Raw genomic sequence first — 22,449 nt, forward strand, 5'->3', positions numbered from 1 at the left:
TGTATTATGGTGCGGATGTTCTCCCGAAATGTGTTTGTCATTCTTGTTTAGTGTGGGTTCACAGTCTGGCACATATTTGTAACAGTGTTAAAAGTTTTTTTACGGCCACCCTTAGTGTGATGTGTGTAGCTGTTGATCAAATATATCTTGCATCAACACACGTGCGTTTCGCATGGCCAAATGCAACATACAACTGGGCTTGCACGCTGTCAGTTCAGGATGTAGGGGGTGTTAAAGTGCCATTATGGCACTCCCTGAATTTTGTTGATCTGGTAAAAATTGACAGGGGCTTCGAGAGAAGTGGTGCCCTGAAATTAAGGGGTCTCCTGGGAAAATTGGGGACATTGGCAAGCATGACCTATCAAGCGCCGTTCATATTAAATTGCGGGCCGCACCAACACTAAATTGTCATATCATAGCGCGGGCCATATAATAACTTCTCACGGGCCACAATTGGCCCGCGGGCCGCATGTTTGAGACCCCTGATCTACATAGATACAAAATAATTGCTATTGCGACATCTCCTGGAAACATTTAGAACAGCAGTTTCTTTCATTAAAAAATTTCGGCTCATTTTTATACTTAGGAAACTCATTCCGCGAGCAGAATAAAACCGGTTAGCGGGCCTGATTTGGCCCGCGGGCCTTACATTTGACACCCCTGGTCTACGTCATTCCCAAGGATTACAATTTAAAATATTTTTTTAAGTACCCAATTAAAGCACAATGGTTTATGGACAATTTCACAAAATACAGACAACAGATGAAATATACTGTATGCTGCGATATTTTTGGGCCACTTTTAAGTATGCAATCTTTAATAACCACGTTTAACTAGAACATCACCCAGACCTCCGCCAAGGCTCAGTGAATAAAATAAAATATTTTCATACTACATTCAGTATTTTCTAAAAATATACGGTTAGGCTGAAACAAAACATTTTTACTTTTATGAGTGGTTCATGTTTGTCACATTCAGGGCTCCCCCATATGTTTTTCTTCTTTATTTGTTGTCCTTGATTCTGATGTCCATGTTACGTCAAACAATTGCGTTCATGCGGGAGTCTGGATACAAGCACCCGGTTGCATGCAGACCTATCGGAAGTATGACGCGGGCACCCGCAGAGCCACAGACTGGCGTTTATTTGAAACAGGATCACACAGCACCATGTTACAAAAAAAGCACTTTTAAAATCAAAGCACATTGGAAACAGACAAAAGAACGCAGCACAAGTCGTAGACAGTCAATCTATCTTTTATATCACTTTCAGCTCCGTAGTCCATTGCCTCGGAACAGCAAAGCTCTCCAGCTGACGGGCTGCACGGGGCACTGCACTGCGATCGTTAAGGAATCGGTGTGAGCATTTGTCAGGCTTATGGAGACATGAAGGTGGCCGCCTCCAAAGACAGCCGGTGTTTTCTGTACATTCTGTTGTGTTTTTTTGCAGTCCATGCCATGGTTCATTAAAATGCAGAGCCTATAAAAATACTACAATTAGATCCGCATAATGACGCCTGCCCCTACAGAGTATATATTATTAAACAATTCACTACATAGATAAATAGAGATTCTGTGTGTGGATTATAAATCGTCATAAAAGCCTTTGCTTAGCCTTTGGAGCCGGTCGCAGGCTGCAGGCTGAACCCTGATGACCGGAAGTCTGGGTGAAAGGCCAAGTGTTTACGTGGATCGGTGCTGGTGTCGCATGCCAACATTCTGCTCGCCGTGCCAATCTCTAACCACGCTGACACTCGTTCTTACTGCAGGTGGCCTGACGCTCGATCTGCCAGGTGCCCTCCTCGTATGTGCAGTAGCAGATTGTGCACTCGTCGATCTTCACCTCTCGTCCGGCAGGTATCACAGTTGTGTCAGCAAAGCAGTTGGGTCCTGTTGGCAGCGAGAAGAGTGGAAAATGAGAATGGCCGGGGAATACATCCGCATGGGACAAAAAAGAGGCAGGACAAAAAAACTATAAGCCAGGTCTGGCATTGAAGGTTTTTTTTGCGTATATATTCAATTGGCTATTTCTGGTCCTAAAGAGCTATTTAGCTGACATAACTCACCGTGTTTATTTAAATGGCACAGTGTCCAATAGAAATAGTCTAATATGTGGGGTTCCGCAAGGCCGCTGCCTGGGACCACTTTTATTTTCCATTTTTACAAATGATCTCCCTCTAGTGACTGAAAAATCCAATTTGGTATTGTATGCTGATGATTCTACATTATTATCATTCTGCTTCTACCATAAGTGAACTTAACTGTCCTTTCCAAGGACTTGAATGTAGTGTTTGAATGGGTGATTAGCAATAGACTTGTTTTAAATACGACTAAAACCACCAGTATAGTCTTTGGTTCAAAACTCAGTATAGCTACAAACACATTACTAAACTTACAGATTGCTGGGCAAACAATCAATCAGGTTAGCAAGGTGAAACTTTTGGCCTTAACTCTTGGTAACACTCTCTCCTGGTCTGATCACATTAATCAAGTTGTACAATATTTATTGAAGTGAATTTTTTTTACTAACAAAGCTTGAGAGTCCATTCTATTTGTATTGTTAGGTTTTTTTTACATAAAAAGCTTATCAAAGTTAAAATTTTATAAAGTAGGTTATTGACCTTTCAATTACAATTGCAAAAAATAGTAATGAGAATTAAATGTTCATTGTGTTTTAAAAGGTTACATTATAGCTACATTATCAGTAATATATACTATAATAACATTAGTACTTCATTTGGTCTTAAAATAACGCTGACAATGATATCATTTATTTGCTATATTTAGTGAGACATTCATCGTCGAGCAAAATTTGTTATTGACCGAGGCCTACCTGTAGTAATGGTCTGCAACCTGCAGCTCTTTGTTGTGGCTCCCTTTGCATGTTTTTTTCAACACTCTATTTGGGTTTAATGTGTATGTTTGAAAATAGTTTAATAACTTCTAAGGAAAGTAAAAGAAAGGAAGATGAAGCCCATGTTTGACTGTGTGCGGTGACTGACAGACAGGAGATACGTTGGCTTCTTGGAAATCAGCGGTAAGCCAACCATGAATACACCCAACAAAAGAAAAATCTCAGAAGAAAATAGAGTTTGATTTTATATGTAACAGTCCAGCTTAACTCTCAAAGGCCTACTGAAACACACTACTACCGCAGTCTGATGGTTTATATATCAATGATGAAATATTAACATTGCAACACACGCAAATACCGCCTTTTTAGTTTACTAAATTGCAATTTTAAATTTCCCGGGAGTTTCTTGTTGAAAAGGTCGCGGAATGAGGACGTGTACGCGTGACGTCACGGACTGTGAGGAAATATTAGCGCTGCGCACACACACAGCTAAAAGTCATCTGCTTTAGCCGCATAATTATACAGTGTTTTGGACATCTGTGTTGCTGAATCTTTTGCAATTTGTTTATTTAATAACGGAGACTATAAAGAACAATGCTGTTGGTGGAAAGCGGTGGATTCCAGCTGTCTTTAGCACCGAGACCCAGCCGGCGTTTCTTTGTTTGTTGTGAAAGCAAAGCGGTCAAGCGAACATGTTTTCTCTACGTCAACCAGCATGTTTTTGGATGGGGAAATTGTGATTTATATCTTACCGAAGACATCCGTGGATTATTCGTCGTTCTGCAGCAGCTGTGAGCCTGGCTCCTCGGCTTCTATCTGAGACACAGTGTGTTCAACACAGCCATCTGACCTCGAGGTATGTCTTTAAAATCTTTACTTTACAATCTTTAAAATCTCACTAAAACACTATTACAACAATAAGCATATAAGGGATCTTCCAGAATTATCCTAGTATATGTGTCTAACTACATCGGGGCGGTTTAGCTCGGTTGGTAGAGCGGCCGTGCCAGCAACTTGAGGGTTGCAGGTTCGATTCCCGCTTCCGCCATCCTAGTCAATGCCGTTGTGTCCTTGGGCGAGACACTTTACCCACCTGCTCCCAGTGCCACCCACACTGGTTTAAATGTAACTTAGATATTGGGTTTCACTATGTAAAGCGCTTTGAGTCACAAGAGAAAAGCGCTATATAAATATAATTCACTTCACTTCACATCTGAAACGCTCACACTGCCGTCGCCCTGAGCTGTTGCTTTTTTTTCGTTTTTTTTTCTAGTCCGTCGCAATCAATATCCTCAAACCCAAATCTTTCATCCTCGCTCCAATTAATGGGGAAATTGTCGCTTTCTCGGTCAGAATCGCTCGCGCTGATGGCGTCCATGATTGTAATCAATGGGTGGATGTGAGGAGTCCGACAATCTGTGACGTCACGCGCACTACTTCCGGGAAAGGCAGGGCTTTTTAAGAACGACCAAAAGTTGCGAACTTTATCGTCGATTTTCTCTACTAAATCCTTTCAGCAAAAATATGGCAATATCACGAAATGATAAACTACGACACATAGAATGGACTTGCTATTCCCGTTTAAATAAGAAAATCTAATTTCAGTAGGCCTTTAAGATGTCAGGAAGTGAAGTGTACACTATATTAGCGATGGGCACTGAATTCGGTACTCTTTTTTTAGCACTGACCAAATCCCGCCGGTCTTACTGGGCACCCATGCCATGCTACGCTACCTGGGTTGTGTGTGATGTCACGCCCGGTTGCCGACTCGACAATGCCCCTTGGCGATCACTCCAGCACTATTGAGAGTGTACTCAGGCAAACTACCTCTAGATGATGTTGGATTGTTCAATGCTAACAAAGAAATGTACTCAAATAACTTTCCAACTTAAGTAAAGAAAGGCTGAACTTTTACAAAAAATGCGCTAGCTTGATGCTTATATACACTGGCTTTGCTACTGACATGCATTAGCAATTTTACAAGGCGATTTCAACAACTCCAAATGTGTTAATTAAAACTACAAACTAAGATACACGTTACAATCAAACAGCTGATGCGTAATGGTACTTACAGTATTGACACTTTTTAGGGCACAACGGAAATTCAATTCAGCAAGGACTGAACTGACTATCCAACTGTAATTGCAACTTAATGTCATACTTGAAGATGAGACAAATGTCACAATAAATGAAGATATAACAACTGGAAAACTAAATGGGTTACACTTGTATAGCGTTTTTCTACCTTCAAGGTACTCAAAGAGCTTTGACACTATTTCCACATCCACCCACACATTCACACACTGATGGCAGGAGCTGCCATATAAGGCCCTAACCACGACCCATCAGGAGCAAGAGTGAAGGGTCTTGCTCAAGGATGGCGGAAGCTGGAGATTGAATCAGGAATCATCAGGTTATCTATCAATCAAGCCATGCCGTCCCAATAATCATAATCAGCTCATTTTTAAATGGTGCAATAAAAAATTTGATTTTATTACCAAAATTATCAATTAGTTTTTATTAAAACACAAAAGTTGCAAAAATAGGTACTGTTGAGTAGCGGTATCGATTCCTTGTTAACGGGAACTGGTACTGTATCGGTTTAAATGTGAACGGTGCTCCTCTCTACATGACGTACATCAAAGCCACACTCGCTGATATCACTTACGAGGGCTGCGGATCTTTGGGTGCCCCACGATTCGATTCAATATCGATTCTTGGGTTCACGATTCGATTCAAAAAAACATTTTTTTTTAATTCAACACGATTCTCTTTTCAAAAATGATTTTTTCCCAATTTAAAAGGATTCTCTATTCATTCAATACATAGGATTTCAGCAGTCTGCTGACATGCAAGCAGAGTAGTACATTTTTTTAAAAAGCTTTTATAATTGTAAAGGACAATGTTTTATCAACTGATTGCAATAATGTAAATTTGTTTGAACTATTAAACGAACCAAAAATATGATTTATTTTATCTTTGTGAAAATATTGGACAGTGTGTTGTCAAGCTCATGAGATGCGATGCAAGTGTAACCACTGTGACATTATTGTTCTTTTTTTTGTTTTTATAAATGTCTAATAATGTCAATGAGGGATTTTTAATCACTGCTAATCTGAAATTATAAATAATATTGATACTGTTGTTGACAATATTCATTTTTGTTGCTGGGTCTGGTTTGGTTTTGGAATTGGATTGCATTGTTATGGTATTGCTGTGTATTGTTTTGTTGGATTGATTAAAAGAAATAAAAAAAAATCGATGTAAAAAAATGAAAATCGATTTTGAATTCCACAACGTAAGAATTGCGATTCAAATTTGAATCGATTTTTTCCCGCACCCCTATCACTTACATTGCTTTGCCATTACTCTCAACGATGCTGGCTTATGTGCAAACAACAAACATGTAACAATGGAACATTTTTTCCAAACAAGCACCAGCATTTTCTGAAAAGTACTAATTTATTTTAAAGGAGACATACACATGTGTTACAGTGGTCATTCCACCATTCTTATCAAAACTTGCATTTTTGTTGTTGAACTCCTGTATTTTTCCCTCATTTCCCGGCGTTTTCCTGTTCTCATATTTAAATATTTAATAAAAAAAAAAAAAAAACCTCCTCTCAGCCATAGCGACACAGCTGCCGGACTGCTCGCTTCGGCAGACTCAGTAAACATCAGCGTAACAATGCCAACGCAGGGCGAGGCTCGTAACAGGCAGCCTGGCGAGTCACATGATTCAATCAAATCGACAGAGCAAGAGATGATTGGACATGAACACATGAAAAAGACAATATTTGTATGAATATGGCAAAAGAGAGACTAGGATTTTGTAACACCAGTTTTAATGCAATACATGCCGTACATGGGTTACCTTTAAAAAAAACTGGAAACTTCCCATTTATAAAAATCCATATATAGACAGGTAGGTAAATAGTGCAGACTGATTGAGCAGAGCTAGCCATCGAGCAACAAGACATGGGCTGTAATTCACTGTGCAGTGCAGCTCTTAAAGTGCATGTGAAGTTTATACAATGTTTACCAGGCTGCTCCTGTTACACCGGCATACTACATTTCTGTTTGTTGTAACAGGAAACATTCAACAATGATTGCAACTTTGAAAAGTTAAGAAGCTGTGTTATGTTTTGTGGCCCCAGTCTGTTACTACTTTCGTGAAAAGTGAAGTGAATCATATTTATATAGTCTCCTTTCTAAGCTGCCAATTTTTTGTGGTAGAGGAGTTTGCGTGTCCCAATGATCCTAGGAACTATGTTGTCCGGGAGCTTTTATGCCCCCTGATAGGGTTTCCCAAGACAAACAGGTCCTAGGTGAGGGATCAGACAAACTGATGCGCAAAGCCCCTTATGAAAAGTACAACTCGAGGACCTAGATTTCCCTCTCCCGGACGCGGGTCACAGGGGCTCCCCTCTGGAGCCAGGCCCGGAGGTGGGGCACGATGGTGGGTGCCTGGAACGCGGGCCTGTCCCCATGGGGCCCGGCTGGACTCAGCTCGAAGAGGCAACGTGGTTCCCCCCTCCAATGAGCTCACCACTCATGGGAGGGGTCATAGAGGTCGAGTGCAGTGTGAGCTGGACTTCAGCCGGAGGCAGGGCACTTAGCAGTCCGATCCTTGGCTACATAAGCCAGCTCTTGGGACGTGGAACGTCACCTTGCTGGGAGGGAAGGATCCTGAGCTTGTGCGCGAGGTGGAGAAGTTTCGGCTAGATATAGTCGGACTCACTTCGACGTAAAGCAAGAGCTCTGGAACCAGTTCTCTCGAGAGGGGCTGGACTCTTTTCCACTCTGGCGTTGCAGGCAATGAGAGGTGATGGGCTGGGGTGGCAATTCTTGTTTCCCCCCGGCTCAAAGCCTGCACGTTGGACTTTAACCCAGTAGATGAGAGGGTTGCTTCCCTCTGCCTTCGGGTGGGGGGACGGGTCCTGGCAGTTTTTTGTGCTTCCGCACAAAACAGCAGCTCAGAGTACCCACTCTTTTTGGATTCCCTTGAGGGAGTACTGGAGAGTGCTTCCTTGGGTGATGCCTTTGTTCTGCTGGGGGACTTCAACGCTCACGTTGAAGGATGCCGGACAGACCTGGCAGGCCCAAACGCATTGTGAGGGTCTGCTGGAAACATCTAACAGAGTCTCTTGTCAGAGACAGTTTCAATTCACACCTCCGAAAGAACTGTGAACATGTCACGAGAGAGGCACTGGATATTGAGTCCGAGTGGACCATGTTCAGTGCCTTTATTGTCGAGGCGGCTGATTGGAACTGTGGCTGCAAGGTGGTTGGTGCCTGTCGTGGCGGTATTCCTAGAACCCGCTGGTGGACACCAGCAGTGAGGGATGCCGTCAAGGTGAAGAAAGAGTTTTATTGTGTTTTTTTGGCCATGTACCGAAAGGCCAAGCAAAGTACGGCTTAAGCGGTCGCGGAGGCAAAAACTTGGACATGGGAGGAGTTTGGGGAAGCCATGGAAAATGACTTCCGGACGGCTTCGAAGCGATTCTGGTCCACCAACCGCCGCTTCAGGGGGGAAAGCTGTGGGGGCTGTCTTGGTTGACAAGACTCTGCAACATCGTGTGGATATCGGGGGTGGTACCTCTGGATTGGCAGACTGGGGTGGTGGTTCCTCTCTTAAAGAAGGGAAACCGGCAGCCCGGGATGGTGGTTCCTCTTTTTAAGAACGGGAACCGGAGGGTGTGTTCCAACTATCGTGGGATCACATTCCTCAGCCTTCCCGGTAAGGTATATTCAGATGTACTGGAGAGGAGGCTACGCGGGATAGTCAAACCTTGAATCCAGGAACAGTGTGCTTTTCGTTCTGGTCGTGGATGGGTAGACCATTTTTTACCAGATTGGCACCTTCTTTCTCTCGTATTACCACTCGCAATGCACCCTTAGCATCACAGCTAATGATACCCATGTAGCTACCTCACTGCTTGGGGATGGCGTGTGACGTTGCACGCGTGTCGTGTGTAAGAGGGTGCGCTTGTGTATGTCTCTGTGAGAAGGAGAGACAAGAAAGAGTGGGAGACACATGTAGTGTAATGCCCGCAGCTAAAAGCTACTGCCTGAAAACATATACTTGAATATGACGATTTAGTCAGTTTCTATATCGCACAGAGACGAACCCGCTCAATATAAGGCTGGGCGATATATCGATGTACTCGATATATCGCCCAGCTTTATATTGATAACAATAATCTTATTTATTACTTTGGCCATAATTGGCAGCCCTATATCTCATACATGAACACTATTTTCATTTAAATGGACAAAAAGTGCAGTTACTTCTTATGGCCATCAGGTGCCATCTTTCAAAATTATATATATATATATATATATATATATATGTATATAAAATAATTTTGATATATATATATATATATATAATTTTGAAAGATGGCACCTGATGGCCATAAGAAGTAACTGCACTTTTTGTCCATTTAAATGAAAATAGTGTTCATGTATGAGATATAGGGCTGTCAATTATGGCCAAAGTAATAATTAAGATTATATATATATATCTCCTGCCTTAAAAGAAAATAATGTTCGCCTTGGTGCCCTAATATATGAACCCTCCTTTAAAATTTGAGGCTTGATCATATTTTTAATGATATTTCATTGAAGTGATATTTTGCAAGTAAAATGAACGTTTAAAAATGCGGATTTTACATGCCTTAAATTTCAATTGGGGTATGTCGTTATGTTTTTTCTTTTTATTTTAGCATTTAAGTTAGCTTGCTGTGCAAGTCAGTCAAAGTGCAATTATCAATCACGGTTTTTCAATCATTTTAATTTAAAACGGTAATACTAATCATCGAGTTTCACTTCAGTTATCATTAATACCGTTGATCGTTAGATTATTATTATTTATTTTTTCTTTTAAAACAGATCCTGCCTTTGTTGTAAAGACAGCTTTTCTCCAATTATCATTACGTTTTAATCTCACAAAAACTCCTCACACATCTAACGCTGTGCACAGCCAAACAAATCATTGATCTGCAGTGTCACGTTGAGGCTGACTGTAGCAACTCTTCGACCAGCTTCAGCTCTAAAAACACTCTCCCTCACCTTTAACAACAACAATCGCTCGCCCATGACGGGAAGCTAACTATCCAAATAGACTTATGGTTGCTCGCAGAGCCCGACCGCCACACAAGCCAAGCACCGACAAAAAGTTACAAGATGGAGTACAAGTACCAAAGTACATACAAACCTAAAAGCAAGTCTTAACAGCGACCACAGATCCATCCACCTTTTACATACATTTATGATTACCCTCCGTTTATCCATCCATCCATTTACTACCGCTCGTCCCTGTCGGGGTCGCAGGGGTGGCTTTAGCCTATCCCAGCTGCATTTTACAAAGGAATATTTAGTTTTTGTTAGCCCTTTGTTTTGGGTCATTATTATTAATGATGTATTTTTTTTAATTTCGTTTCATTTTGAAATAAAAGCCTTCTTCACATTGTTTGTTTAAATTAAAAAGGGCAGTAAAAATGTGTTTAACCGAACATTATGAATCCATGTTTAGTTAGTTTAGTTTGTTATTTCTTCGGTCAGTGGTCAACAAAATAAACAAATAGTTTTACATTCATAAATTGACAATTATACGCACCGAAAGGGTTTAGACTGAAGTTGCCCCTATAAACAATCTCAAAAACAAGATGTAGTAAAACCAGGAGACATCGGGCTCTGATCTTGAGCTTCATAGAAATATGACATTTCTTTTTCACAACATATTTTAAATACACCTTGTACACAACATGAACACTGTTCAAATATATACGCAGTAAAGACAGACAAACAATAGTGAAAGATCCCTGTACACTTATTGGTTAAACATTTGTTACAATAATATGCTATATTCAAACACTTATACTTCCACTATTATTTATATCCCACATTTAGTTTTGTAACAAACATTGATCTTAGTATTAACTACTAGTGGTTATTCAAGAGCGATATATTTTTCAAAGACATTGGTCTTACATTTTCTTTCAATGTGTGAATTTTGATTCGGATATTGATCAAAAATAACCGTGATTATAATTTTGGCCGCAATCTGGACTTTCTCAAATGTGTTTTCATGAGTAGCACCATGAAAAAATTCATTATGGGCACATGCACATAAAAAAATTGTTTTAAGGAATGTCGAGATGCCATGTTGTGACCTTTTCTGACAACATGTAATCAGAAGCAAACCAATGGCGAAGGCGTTTACAGAATGCATTAGTTTTCACAAGGCTCGCTTAAAAGGTGGAATTTCCACTGTGACATTTTCACATTCAAACTGCCATGAATCATCCAAATGATTAAGGTCTGCTTATGCGGTAGCGTTGGACAGCCATTAGCAGGCTCTTGACACCACAAATTAGCCCCCTTCTGTTGTATATAAAGAAGCTTTATCCATCTAGCCTTACACAAGGGATCCATAACTGTGTTTACACTTACACACTAAAACCTTGGATATCTACTTAACAGCAAAAATAAAAAAAAACATTAGCTAAATCTTGAGAAATAATGTACTTATCATCTCCCAAAGATGCACAGCAGTGTGGGTTGAAGGTGTGTCATTGTGCTTGTAAACATGAAAACACATTGTAATTATCAAACAGTGGATTCCCACTAACAAAATTCTCATATCTGAGACGATGAAAGAAGTGAAGTTCCTTTACTTCCAATGCAGGCATTGTTAGATCAAGTTTGCAGAAAAGAAAAGACAATTTTTCCCAAAAAGATCTTTGTTGCTCCAACCTTGTTTGATGTTGCTTTTTGTTAAATCACCTTTCCAGACTGTGAAGTTGATATCTTATTGCTCAGTGAAGTACTGAAAATGTGCTTTGTGTTCCCAGTACATCTAGAACTAAATTGTCATATACAATGAGCAAGTTGTGGGTAACATTTGGTGTAATGACAAGCAGCTTTGCTTCAAAGCAGATCAGCCTTTATGAAAAAATGTATAATATCAGTATAGCTTACCTGTATCATGTTCATGAGTGAACTACAGCTTGTAAGTACGCACTTCCGACTCCAATTTAAGTTTCTCGAAAAATTGCTTTACTTGCAGAAAGGTCTTCATTCCAACAGTCTATCCAAGGTGAACAAAAACAACTTATACTGCATACAAACTATAAACAAAAGTAAGGCTCAAGTGTGGCGTAAGAAGTGGTCAAAAACTTTTTTCACCACCAGTCTCTCAACCCGACATTTTTTGTCCAATCAATTTCAACTGTGAGCCCATATATGCTCCCCTCACAGGCGCTGTAAATGAAACACAATGTAAATGCCACTTTCTAATTCAATAAATTAACTTGCAATACATTAAACTGTGAAAAGGGAATGTGATCAGCGTGCTTGCAGGAGCAAACGTCACCACCTCCGTCCATGGTTCTGAAAACAGAGCGCCATCAGATGGGGGGGCATGGCATGTGCTGACGGCGAGACACAGCTGACAGTTCATTAATATTGCACAAGGGGTACGCGTTAATCTAATCATCTGTTGTCTTTAACCATGAGCGGCCGGGTGCAGGAGGAGGAAGAGAATTGGAGCGACTGAAAAGTCAAGACAAACATACTCCCGTCCAAAGGCAAAACCCAGTAACTAAATTTTGGTCAAAACTGAGCTGATAATAATTTTGGAGTTCCTAGGTGATATGCTTTACATTAGTGAATGAGATATTGTAATTTGTTCCGTAAGTAAGCTGTTACGCGCACGGCAGGACCTAGCAACTACCACATAACCGCTTAGATACAACAGAAAAACCTAGTATCTCAAGGACCAATCGGTGCTTCTTTGTCAGTCGCCTTATTGTCTTTAATGAGACATTTGCACGAATGGGGGCCGACGGTCAACCTGATTATGTGATATTATGGCACGAGGGGATATTTGGAAGATTGGCCCAGGACGTTGCAAGCACCTTCATTAAATGTATTGTTCTTGATTCTTCCCCTTGCATACTCTTTTGGGCAGATAACTGTGGAGGTCAAAATAAAAACTGGACGCTGTACACGGCTCTTGCCCAATGTGCAAACACAGAATGGGGCCCACCCGAGATTGTGATAAAATATCTGGAGAAAGGGCACACGTTCATGAGAGCAGATTCAATCCATGGCTCAATCGGCAAGAAAATGAAAGCTCAAGAAAACATCTATACGTTTGATGACTTTTTAAATCTTTGTAAGACAGCATCAAGATAGATTGGTTTTCCTTTGTTTTCGCAAAATCAGCTAGAAGGGAGTTACTAGGTTTTGGACGGGAGCATATATATCTGTTGGAGAGCTGTGAAAACATTAAAAACCCGGTAAACTCTGCGCAACTGACTTCCAGCGTGATTCTGTGAGACTGTAAGTAGAGGAAGCTTACACAAACACATTTTCATGACAATTGACAAAATAATTCAACTTACTAATATATGTAGTACTAGAAATATATAAATAACACAGCAATGGCTACCAAAACCATAATGTCCAACACAAAAGTGCAGTAGCACAGTAGGGCCAAGTATTCATCAATCATCATCACAATGACCACCACCAAAGTGCAGCAGCGCATTAGGCCCAAGAATTCATCAAGTAACAAATAATTAATTTAACTTAATACATGCAGGAGTACAGAAATATGAATAACACAAAAACGGCTACCACACTGATCATAAGCTTATAAAGTTGTTTGCTACAGTTCCCAAATATTGTAGCCTGTCCTGTCATTGTGTCATGTGTATATTACGTTACAGTAATAACATTGATGAAAAAACACACAGAAAAATAAATAGCAGTGCAGTACTGTTTTCATGCTTACAAAATTGAGTACAACCCTCACATTTCAGCAACCTTTTTTATTATATCTTCTCAAGGGACAATACTATAGGAATTATACCTAAAGGGCCTTTCTAACACTGTAAACTTGGGCACTTATTTCATAGTTCTGGACCTAAAAACAATGTCTCCGGATAAAACCTACCCTAAAATATATATATATATATATATATATATTTAAGCTCTTTTTTCTGATGGCAGACTGAGTTTCAGGTACATTTTGGACTATCCACATTTAGCCTGCTGACGTCACCAACAGACGGAAATACTGTTGATTTTATTTCAAACAAGACAGTGTAACCATGAGTTACAAACTCTTGATTGTACAAACATCAAGTTTACACAGCTACAGTATTTCTACATGTAATCAGCAATCGCAATGATTATAGTCTTCAGGGTGGAGGACAGAGTAAAACAACTTGCACTGAGCCTAGTCTATAAAATCCGCTACACCTCCTTGATACCGAAGTACATGTCAAATTACTTCCTTAACGTAAATGACCGCCATAACCACAACACCGAGGGGAGCTCCACAAACAACGTTAAACCCAGATTTCGATCTAACAAAGGTCTTAACTCATTCTCTTTCTATGCCACATCAATGTGGAATGCACTCCCAACAGGTATAAAAGTAAGTGCATCTCTATATTCCTTCAAAACCGCTCTAAAACAACACCTCCAGGCAACTTCAACACTTTACTAATACCCTCCTCCATTCACATCCCATCTCCCCGGATTATAAACAACTCAAATGTACTTCTAATGTATATACTTGTTCTTATGCTATCTGAACTCACTATGTTCTCTGCTGGCTGTACATATCCTACTAAATAAGACCTACACTGTTTCAATATCCACATTTCTCTGTTGGCGCAATTGTTGATGACTGAAGTTCTGATATCAACCAAAGCTCCTCATCCCACCCCCTGGATTGTAAATAATGTAAATAATTCAATGTACATACTATGATGATTAACTTGTGTGATGACTGTATTATGTTGATAGTATGTATTTGTACCATGAATTGATTAACGTGGACCCCGACTTAAACAAGTTGAAAAACTTATTCGGGTGTTACCATTTAGTGGTCAATTGTACGGAATATGTACTGTACTGTGCAATCTACTAATAAAAGTATCAATCAATCAATCAATCAATCAATTCATATTAATTTCAAATTGAAGATGGAACTTGGCCGAACATGTACAAAATGCAGTAAAACCTACGGAAAAGCCTAACTTTCCAAGGTAATCAGTATTATGCTGCCCTATGGACGCACACACGCACACATAGAGCATTCGGAGAGTACTTACTGCGCTTCTCTTTTTCCACATTATTTTCTGTTAAAGCCTTATTCCAAAATGGAATACATAGTTTTTGTGCACATATTTCTACAGACAATAACTCATATTGATAATGTGAAAAGTTTTTATTTTATTTCATTTGCAAATTTATATCAATAAAAAACTAAAACATTACATGCATATACACTAAGTATTCACAGCCTTTGCCCAAGACTTTATTGGCAGCAATTACAGGCTCAAGTCTTTTTGAATACAATGCCACAAGCTCGGCACACCTATCTTTGGAAAATGTTTTCCGATCCTCTTTGCGCCACCTCTCATGCTCCATCAGATTGGATGGGAAGTGTTGGTTTTCATTTAGGATGTCTGTGTACATTTCTGCATTCATCTTTCCCTCTACTCGGACCCAATTCCTGCTGCTGAAAAACATCCCCACAGCATGATGCTGCCACCACCATGCTTCACTGTAGGGATGGTATTGGCCTGGTGAATGAGCGGTGCCTGGTTTCCTCCAAACATGATGCCTGGCATTCACACCAAAGAGTTCAATCTTTGTCTCATCAGACTAGATCTGTTTTTTTTTCATCGTCTCAGAGTCTTTCAGGTGCATTTTGAAAAACTTTTACGAAATAAGGGCTTCCGTCTGACAATTCTGATTGGTGGATTCCTGCAGGGATGGTTGTCCTTCTAGAATAATCTCCTTTCTCCACAGAGGAATACCATAGCTCTGACAGAGTGACCATTGGTTTCTTGGTCACCTCCCTAACTAGACGAAGATGGATGCAACAAAGTACATTTTATTATTATTTTTTCTATCTGGTACTCATCGAGGGTGGACGCTCCCCTTTCCTCTCCCTTATCTCTCCTGCTTGCTTCTTTGTTTTGTCTTCTCTTAACTTTCTTGTTGCTTCTTTTTGCACTGCTCTTCAAATCTAAACATTGGAACTATTTAACTGGCCTCAACAAAATTGACAAGATCTTGGGTTTGGGGGAACCTGCTGTCGTGACGAAGCGGTTGTTGCTGGACATACGACGGACTCTTGGGAGAAGGAGTGCCGCGTGACTGGCGACCCTTTTCTGTCGAGGACGTGAAGATATCCACTTATTCGGAATTATGACAACAGGACATCTGCTGATTGGAGTAAGCGTTGCTCTGGTTTGTTGACAAATTGCAAGTTGCTGTCAGTCTTCAAAGTACCCTAAAGCTGCCACAAATGATTGGAGGATGCGGGAAGAACTGTGGATTACATCGGACTGTCGACGCCGCAGTTTTGAGGACCAGTCATAGACCGTTTTGGAGTGAAAAGCAAATTTTATTTTCACCCGAATAAAAAACATTCTAACTTGGATTGTTTCCCTGGCTTCGAGACTCTCCCGAAGGACAGCGCAGTGAAGACACAACAAACTCCCTTTTTGTCTTTCATGGACACACACCTGTTGTTGTTGACTTTGGACTAGCGACTGCAATACATCAAGGCCGCGGAACAAAGACATACAACGGGCTTACACACACACACACACACACACACATCCACAAAAATATACGCCACACATACACACTCCACCCCAGCCCCCCCAACCCAACGCCCTCGACGCAAATCCCATAGGGGTGATGGATGGAGGGTCAGCGCCTGAGAGCTGCGGCCTACCACCATCACCTTGAACTACCTTCTCTCTGTTGCTAGATATCTCGAGATGTATGTTGTAATATGTATGTATATGTGCTTTGCTACAGTATAGAGGTTTTTTCCCACTGCAGACTGGGCCCCCTTAGGAGCCCAGTCTGGATTGTATTTTTTTACTCATCCTTCCCCAGCATTTACCTTTTTCCCATCTTTTACGGGGTGCCTTATGGCGACCCATCAGCGTTCTTGTTCTGTAACCCTGTACACTGTTAGTTTGTCTAATATTGAACAGGTTTGTGCTGAAAACAAAGTTTTGTTGTACTTGTGCAATGACAATAAAGACCTATCCTATCCTATCCTACAAGGGCATCCTGGATGAAATATAACCCTTCCCACCCAACCTGATAGAGTTTTAGAGGTGCTGCAAAGAGAAATGAAAAAAAATTGTTCAAAGATAGGTGTACCAAAGTCGTGGCATCATTGTCTAAAAGACTGGGGGCCAAAGGTAGAAGGTATTGAGCAAAGGTTGTGAATAATTATGTACATTTGAATTTTGAGAACAAAAATTAATTAAATAAATTTTGAAATAAGGTTGTAACATAACGAAATGTGGAAAAAGTAAAGCGCTGTGAATACTTTTTAATGCATTGTAGACACGCACACACAAATACACACTGAACACTTTTTTTCACCACACAAAAGTGTTGATTGTGACAGAACAATCATTTGTACTATATGTATACACATAGGTATACACACACATACATATACACATACATGCATACACACACACACACACACACACATTTACACATACATGCATACACACACACACACACATATATATATATATATATATATATATATATATATATATATATATATATATATATATATATATATATATATATTGTAGCTGAGATAGGCGCCAGCGCCCGCCGCGACCCCGAAAGGGTATAAGCGGTAGAAAATGGATGGATGGATGGATGGATATATATATATATATATATATATATATATATATATATATATATATATAATATATGCCTAGTGGTTAGAGTGTCCGCCCTGAGATCGGTAAGTCGTGAGTTCACACCCCGGCCGAGTCATACCAAAGACTATAAAAATGGGACCTGTCACGCCAAATTTCTTCCCCCCTACAAAAACCTTCCCCCCGGAAGACATTTGATGTGACAGCCCCTCTAATGCCTGAAGGACCCCAATGAGGGTGGAAGGACCTTAAAGCAGCCCACACAGCTGCCTGTTTTAAAAGCATTATAATTGGTTGATTGTCAATGGTGAAAAATGACGGTGAGGAAAAAATATTAGCATTCCAGAATGCTAACCTTTCAAGCTATTTTTGTTTCGCTAATTTTGCAGCTGTAACCCTTAAGAGTCATATAACTTGGTATTATCACGCCCTGATTGGGGTCTTTCAGGCATTAGAGGGGCTGTCACACCAAATGTCTTCCGGGGGGAAGGTTTTTGTAGGGGGGAAGAAATTCGGCATGACAGACCCTTTACCTCTCTGCTTGACACTCAGCATCAAGGGTTGGATATGGGGGGTAAATCACCAAAAATAATTCCAGGCCACGGCCACCGCTGCTGCCCACTGCTCCCCTCACCTCCCAGGGGGTGATCAAGGGTCATGGGTCAAATGCAGAGAATAATTTCGCCACACTTAGTGTGTGTGTTACAATCATTGGTACAACAATTTTTCTCCCAAAAAAAAGGAGAAATATAATTTTCGAGAAAAATGTAATTTAAAACATTTGTACGCATGTATAACACTTAAGACCTTCAGTATATATTTATGTGGGATTTAATTATGGAATGGGGCTTCACGGTGGAAGAGGGGTTAGTGCGTCTGCCTCACAATACGAAGGTTCTGAGTTCAATCCCGGGCCCGGGATCTTTCTGTGTGGAGTTTGCATGTCCTCCCCGTGAATGCGTGGGTTCCCTACGGGTACTCCGGCTTCCTCCCACCTCCAAAGACATGCACCTGGGGATAGGTTGATTGGCAACACTAAATTGGCCCTAGTGTGTGAATGTGAGTGTAAATGTTGTCTGTCTATCTGTGTTGAACCTGCGATGAGATGGTGACTTGTCAAGGGCCCCCCGCAACCCCAAAAGGGAATAAGCGGTAGAAAAAGGGTTGGATGGATGGATGGATAATTTATGGAATGGATTAAGCAAAGCAATCAAACAATGTACTAATATGATCCACTTCAAGAAACTATTCAAACCTAAAGTGTTTACAAAGTATAAAGAAGAACTATGATAAACATTCTAAATTTATTTCATTCATCCATTCTTTCATTCTCGAAATAATCTTACTTATCTCATCATATGCAATATAACTTACTTCAGCAATTATTATTTATTTATTTTTATCGTGATTACTTATGTAGTATATTGTGAATAAATTGACAACAGTAAGTGAACAACATTTTTAGCAACTGTTATGTAAAAGAAAAGGAGTAGGATTAAATAACCTCTGCTTCTTCCTACTCTTTTTCGAACATGTTGAAAAGAGAAACTGGAAATTGTGATGTGTCATGTTGTATGCTTGCATGTTCGAAATAAAATTAAACTCAAACTTTAACTTTTTATTATTGTTTGTATATATATATATGTGTGTGTGTGTGTGTGTGTGTGTGTACATATTATATAATGATATAATGGATAGTACAGGAGAGTTCCCTAAGGAAAGTATAATAATTCTATATATTTTTATAATTATATATAATTATTAGTTACTATAATTGAATATTGGGAGTATGTAAAAGTTTGACTCAAACCTTGTTTACTTCTGTGACAACCTCTTTAATGCTTTATAATCAATCAGAAATATCAAGCTAAATAAGCGTGAAGAGAGTGTTTTGCTTTTTTTCCATCATGCCTCACAATGGATTTACAATGGGTGTAATTTCAAATTGTTTCTGGTGATGGGACATTTTTTATTTTATAATATCAGAATACATAATAGGATAAATACAGTGAGCAGGTTGTGTTATGTGTTACCATGTGTGTATTTGTTTGTGGTGGTTGATATTTTTTTTACTGCACCATGACTGGGGAAGATTGTTTTGATCGAGTCGTACAAGTAAATGCTGTGCTTGTGATTCAAATAAAGTACAAATCATGGCCAATGACCTGAGTTCCTGACATTATCCACAAGGTGGTGACAAATCACCTGTCAGACCCCTGAGTATTTGAGTTTAGAAAATATATGGACGGATGGATGGATGAAAACACAGACAGATTTCCTATTGAAATTAAACTTGTGCCGTTGTATCATGGGCCAAATTGAAGATGCCAGCGGGCATTGCATTTTGCGGGCGGGCAGTGGTTTGGACACCCCAGATCTATACTATACAAGATGCGCATTGACTACTTCAAACTTTGTCCAAGTTTCTATAGTATAAAAAAAGTTTGCTGAAATCTGTGCGGTGTATTCACTCTTCTAATATAAGCCTACCGTATATGAGAATTCCCTTGCTAAAGAGAATTTCTCAGAATTTTTTCTTCGTAGTTGATGTGATTGGAAAGCGTTAGTCTCTTGAATATGACTTTGTCGTCAACCACCAGGAAGAAGAAAAATACCTCATAAATCATCCATTATCTCCCCAGCTGCACCACAAAAAATAAACTCAACAGGAATTGTTTCTCGCAGCCAGGTACAGCGTAAGAATGGATATATACTTCCTGCACTAACAAGGTCTCAAGCTGCTGTGTAATACATTATTACGTAATTAGGACACAGAAAAAAAGGGGATTCTTTCCGCTGCGTCCCCTGCATCCCATTGGTGTCAACCCCGGAGAAAGCATGCTGCTGGCACATCAATCACTGGGAACAGCCTGTCAAAATGTCAAGACATTCATACGTCTTTGGATGCACGCACACACCCTTGCTGGAGTACAGCTCATCCTGTGCCTGCGGACTGTTGTCACTCCTGATTCATCATCATTAAGGCTATTTACAACATAGTAAAGTTTGTCAAAGATTTGCTCAAACAAAAATATCATAAATCAACCTTCAAAACCTATCTTGCAGTCTGCAAGGCACTCATTCACCATTGCATCAGTGCATGCATAGCACATTCATTTTCATCAACCTATTATTCTTTTTTTCCACTGCTTCATTAATCTATGATAGAATCTTTTTTCCGTCGTTCCGTCTTTTCAGTTTTTTTGGAGCACATTAGACACCACAAGAGCTTTTCAACAACACTTGCCGAGACAAATGGACTGTGCATGTGGAGCAGACTTCCACTATACAGCTTGTTCAGGGTTGACAGGCAGCATGTGGAAAAAGGACAGCCATCAGCACCTGTAGCTCTTAGCTGGGATTGTGTAACGGAGGACAAGACACGTTCTCACCATCGCATCCCTTCATTACAAAATATAAAGACCAGCAGATCTCCATTACCCTGTAATGTAAAAATGAAAAATAGCTGAAATCACTCATCTTAATGGACTGCGTGAGTGCATATGCATTATAAATGCAGAAATAAAAAATGGCTCGGTTGTGCAAAGAGATAAAACGGTCGAGGGAATGATTTAATAATAAAATAATGGAATATATTCAATATATAAAAATAATTTGGAAGTTTAAATTTTAAGCATCATTTAAGTATCAACATTTGTTTTTTTTTTTTGTCAACCAGAACACATATCATCTTTATGGATGAACGGTCCAGCTGCACACAGGCAGCCCGCATTTTTGGAACCAATGGCCTTAATTGGGACAGAAGCACAGACCGTCCTCATTCATCAGGGTGGTGTCCAGGTAACGCTTCATTTAAAGCCCATAATACTGTATTGTTAATGCTTTGACGTTGAACTATGGAAGCTCAGTCTCTTTGTAATGTAAAGTGGCATGATATATCATATTTCAAAAAAATTCACATTATACTAAAACAAATCAATCTGTGACCTACGCCATTCACTCAAGTCACCTATTGTACCATCACAAATCTAGTCCAGTGATGGAAATTGTCAAATTAAATACTGAAATATTATGAAAGCGCTGCTACAATTTGTGACATATGTATTATATTATTCCTATATACATATCAAGGAAATGTCCTTAGCCTTAGTCTGTCCGGCTTTGTTATTATGAATTAACTTACAATGTCGCCATCATTACCATTTGGGCTGCATCCGGTAGACCGCCATTACTATAATTGCAGACCGCATAATTAACTAATCAGTGGGCATTATATTTCTTACAAAGTATCATGTTATGATGTAAAATGTGACATAAAACACATCCTGATTAAAGAGTGACTGCATTGTTTTATGGAATTGTGCCAATCATTCACAATCATTGTGTAAGACAAGAACATATGTATTTTTAATGCATTCTAAATAGTAAAAAAATGCGATCAGAAGTCTGCTTACAATGGAACCTATGGTTGTTTCTCCATTATGTCTACAACGTCCTTAAAAAAAAACTCCAAACACCTATTTTAAGGTTTTATATACATTCTTTAAATATGTGATGTAGTAATGGGCACATTTAAAATAAACATTTAATATTAACATATTTTGCTAAGTTTAAGCATACACGGCTCATTGATTAAAAGAAACGCACCACGACGTTTGCTTTTTTTTTTCCAAAAACATCACTGATTACAACTCACTGCAGACTTTATGAGAGCCAACAAACACAATAAAACATCACTTACTGTACAATGTCTTCTGTCAATAAGATGTCGATTGATAGTATCTTGTTATAGTACGGGTTAGATGAAAGATGACTCATAATCCTCGCGAAGAAAATGGGTTGCAACAAAGCCTCTTTTCGTGTTGTTCTCGCCATTTCCGTTTCAAAATTGGATGT

At 39.7% G+C, this 22,449-nt stretch overlaps 1 protein-coding gene across 1 annotated transcript in view; it reads right to left on the reverse strand.

Annotated features, from left to right (window-relative positions):
• Positions 1-1,117: 1,117 nt before the first annotated feature.
• Positions 1,118-22,449, reverse strand: part of vwc2 (von Willebrand factor C domain containing 2) — a 149,339-nt gene continuing 128,007 nt past the window's right edge. Inside the window, exon 4 of the mRNA XM_061910762.1 lies at positions 1,118-1,887. Coding sequence (XP_061766746.1) covers positions 1,736-1,887 — 152 coding nt within the window. The 3' untranslated portion in view covers positions 1,118-1,735. The remainder of the gene's footprint in view (positions 1,888-22,449) is intronic.

Source organism: Nerophis ophidion, linkage group LG09 (assembly GCF_033978795.1).
Source record: "Nerophis ophidion isolate RoL-2023_Sa linkage group LG09, RoL_Noph_v1.0, whole genome shotgun sequence".
NCBI lineage: Eukaryota > Metazoa > Chordata > Actinopteri > Syngnathiformes > Syngnathidae > Nerophis > Nerophis ophidion.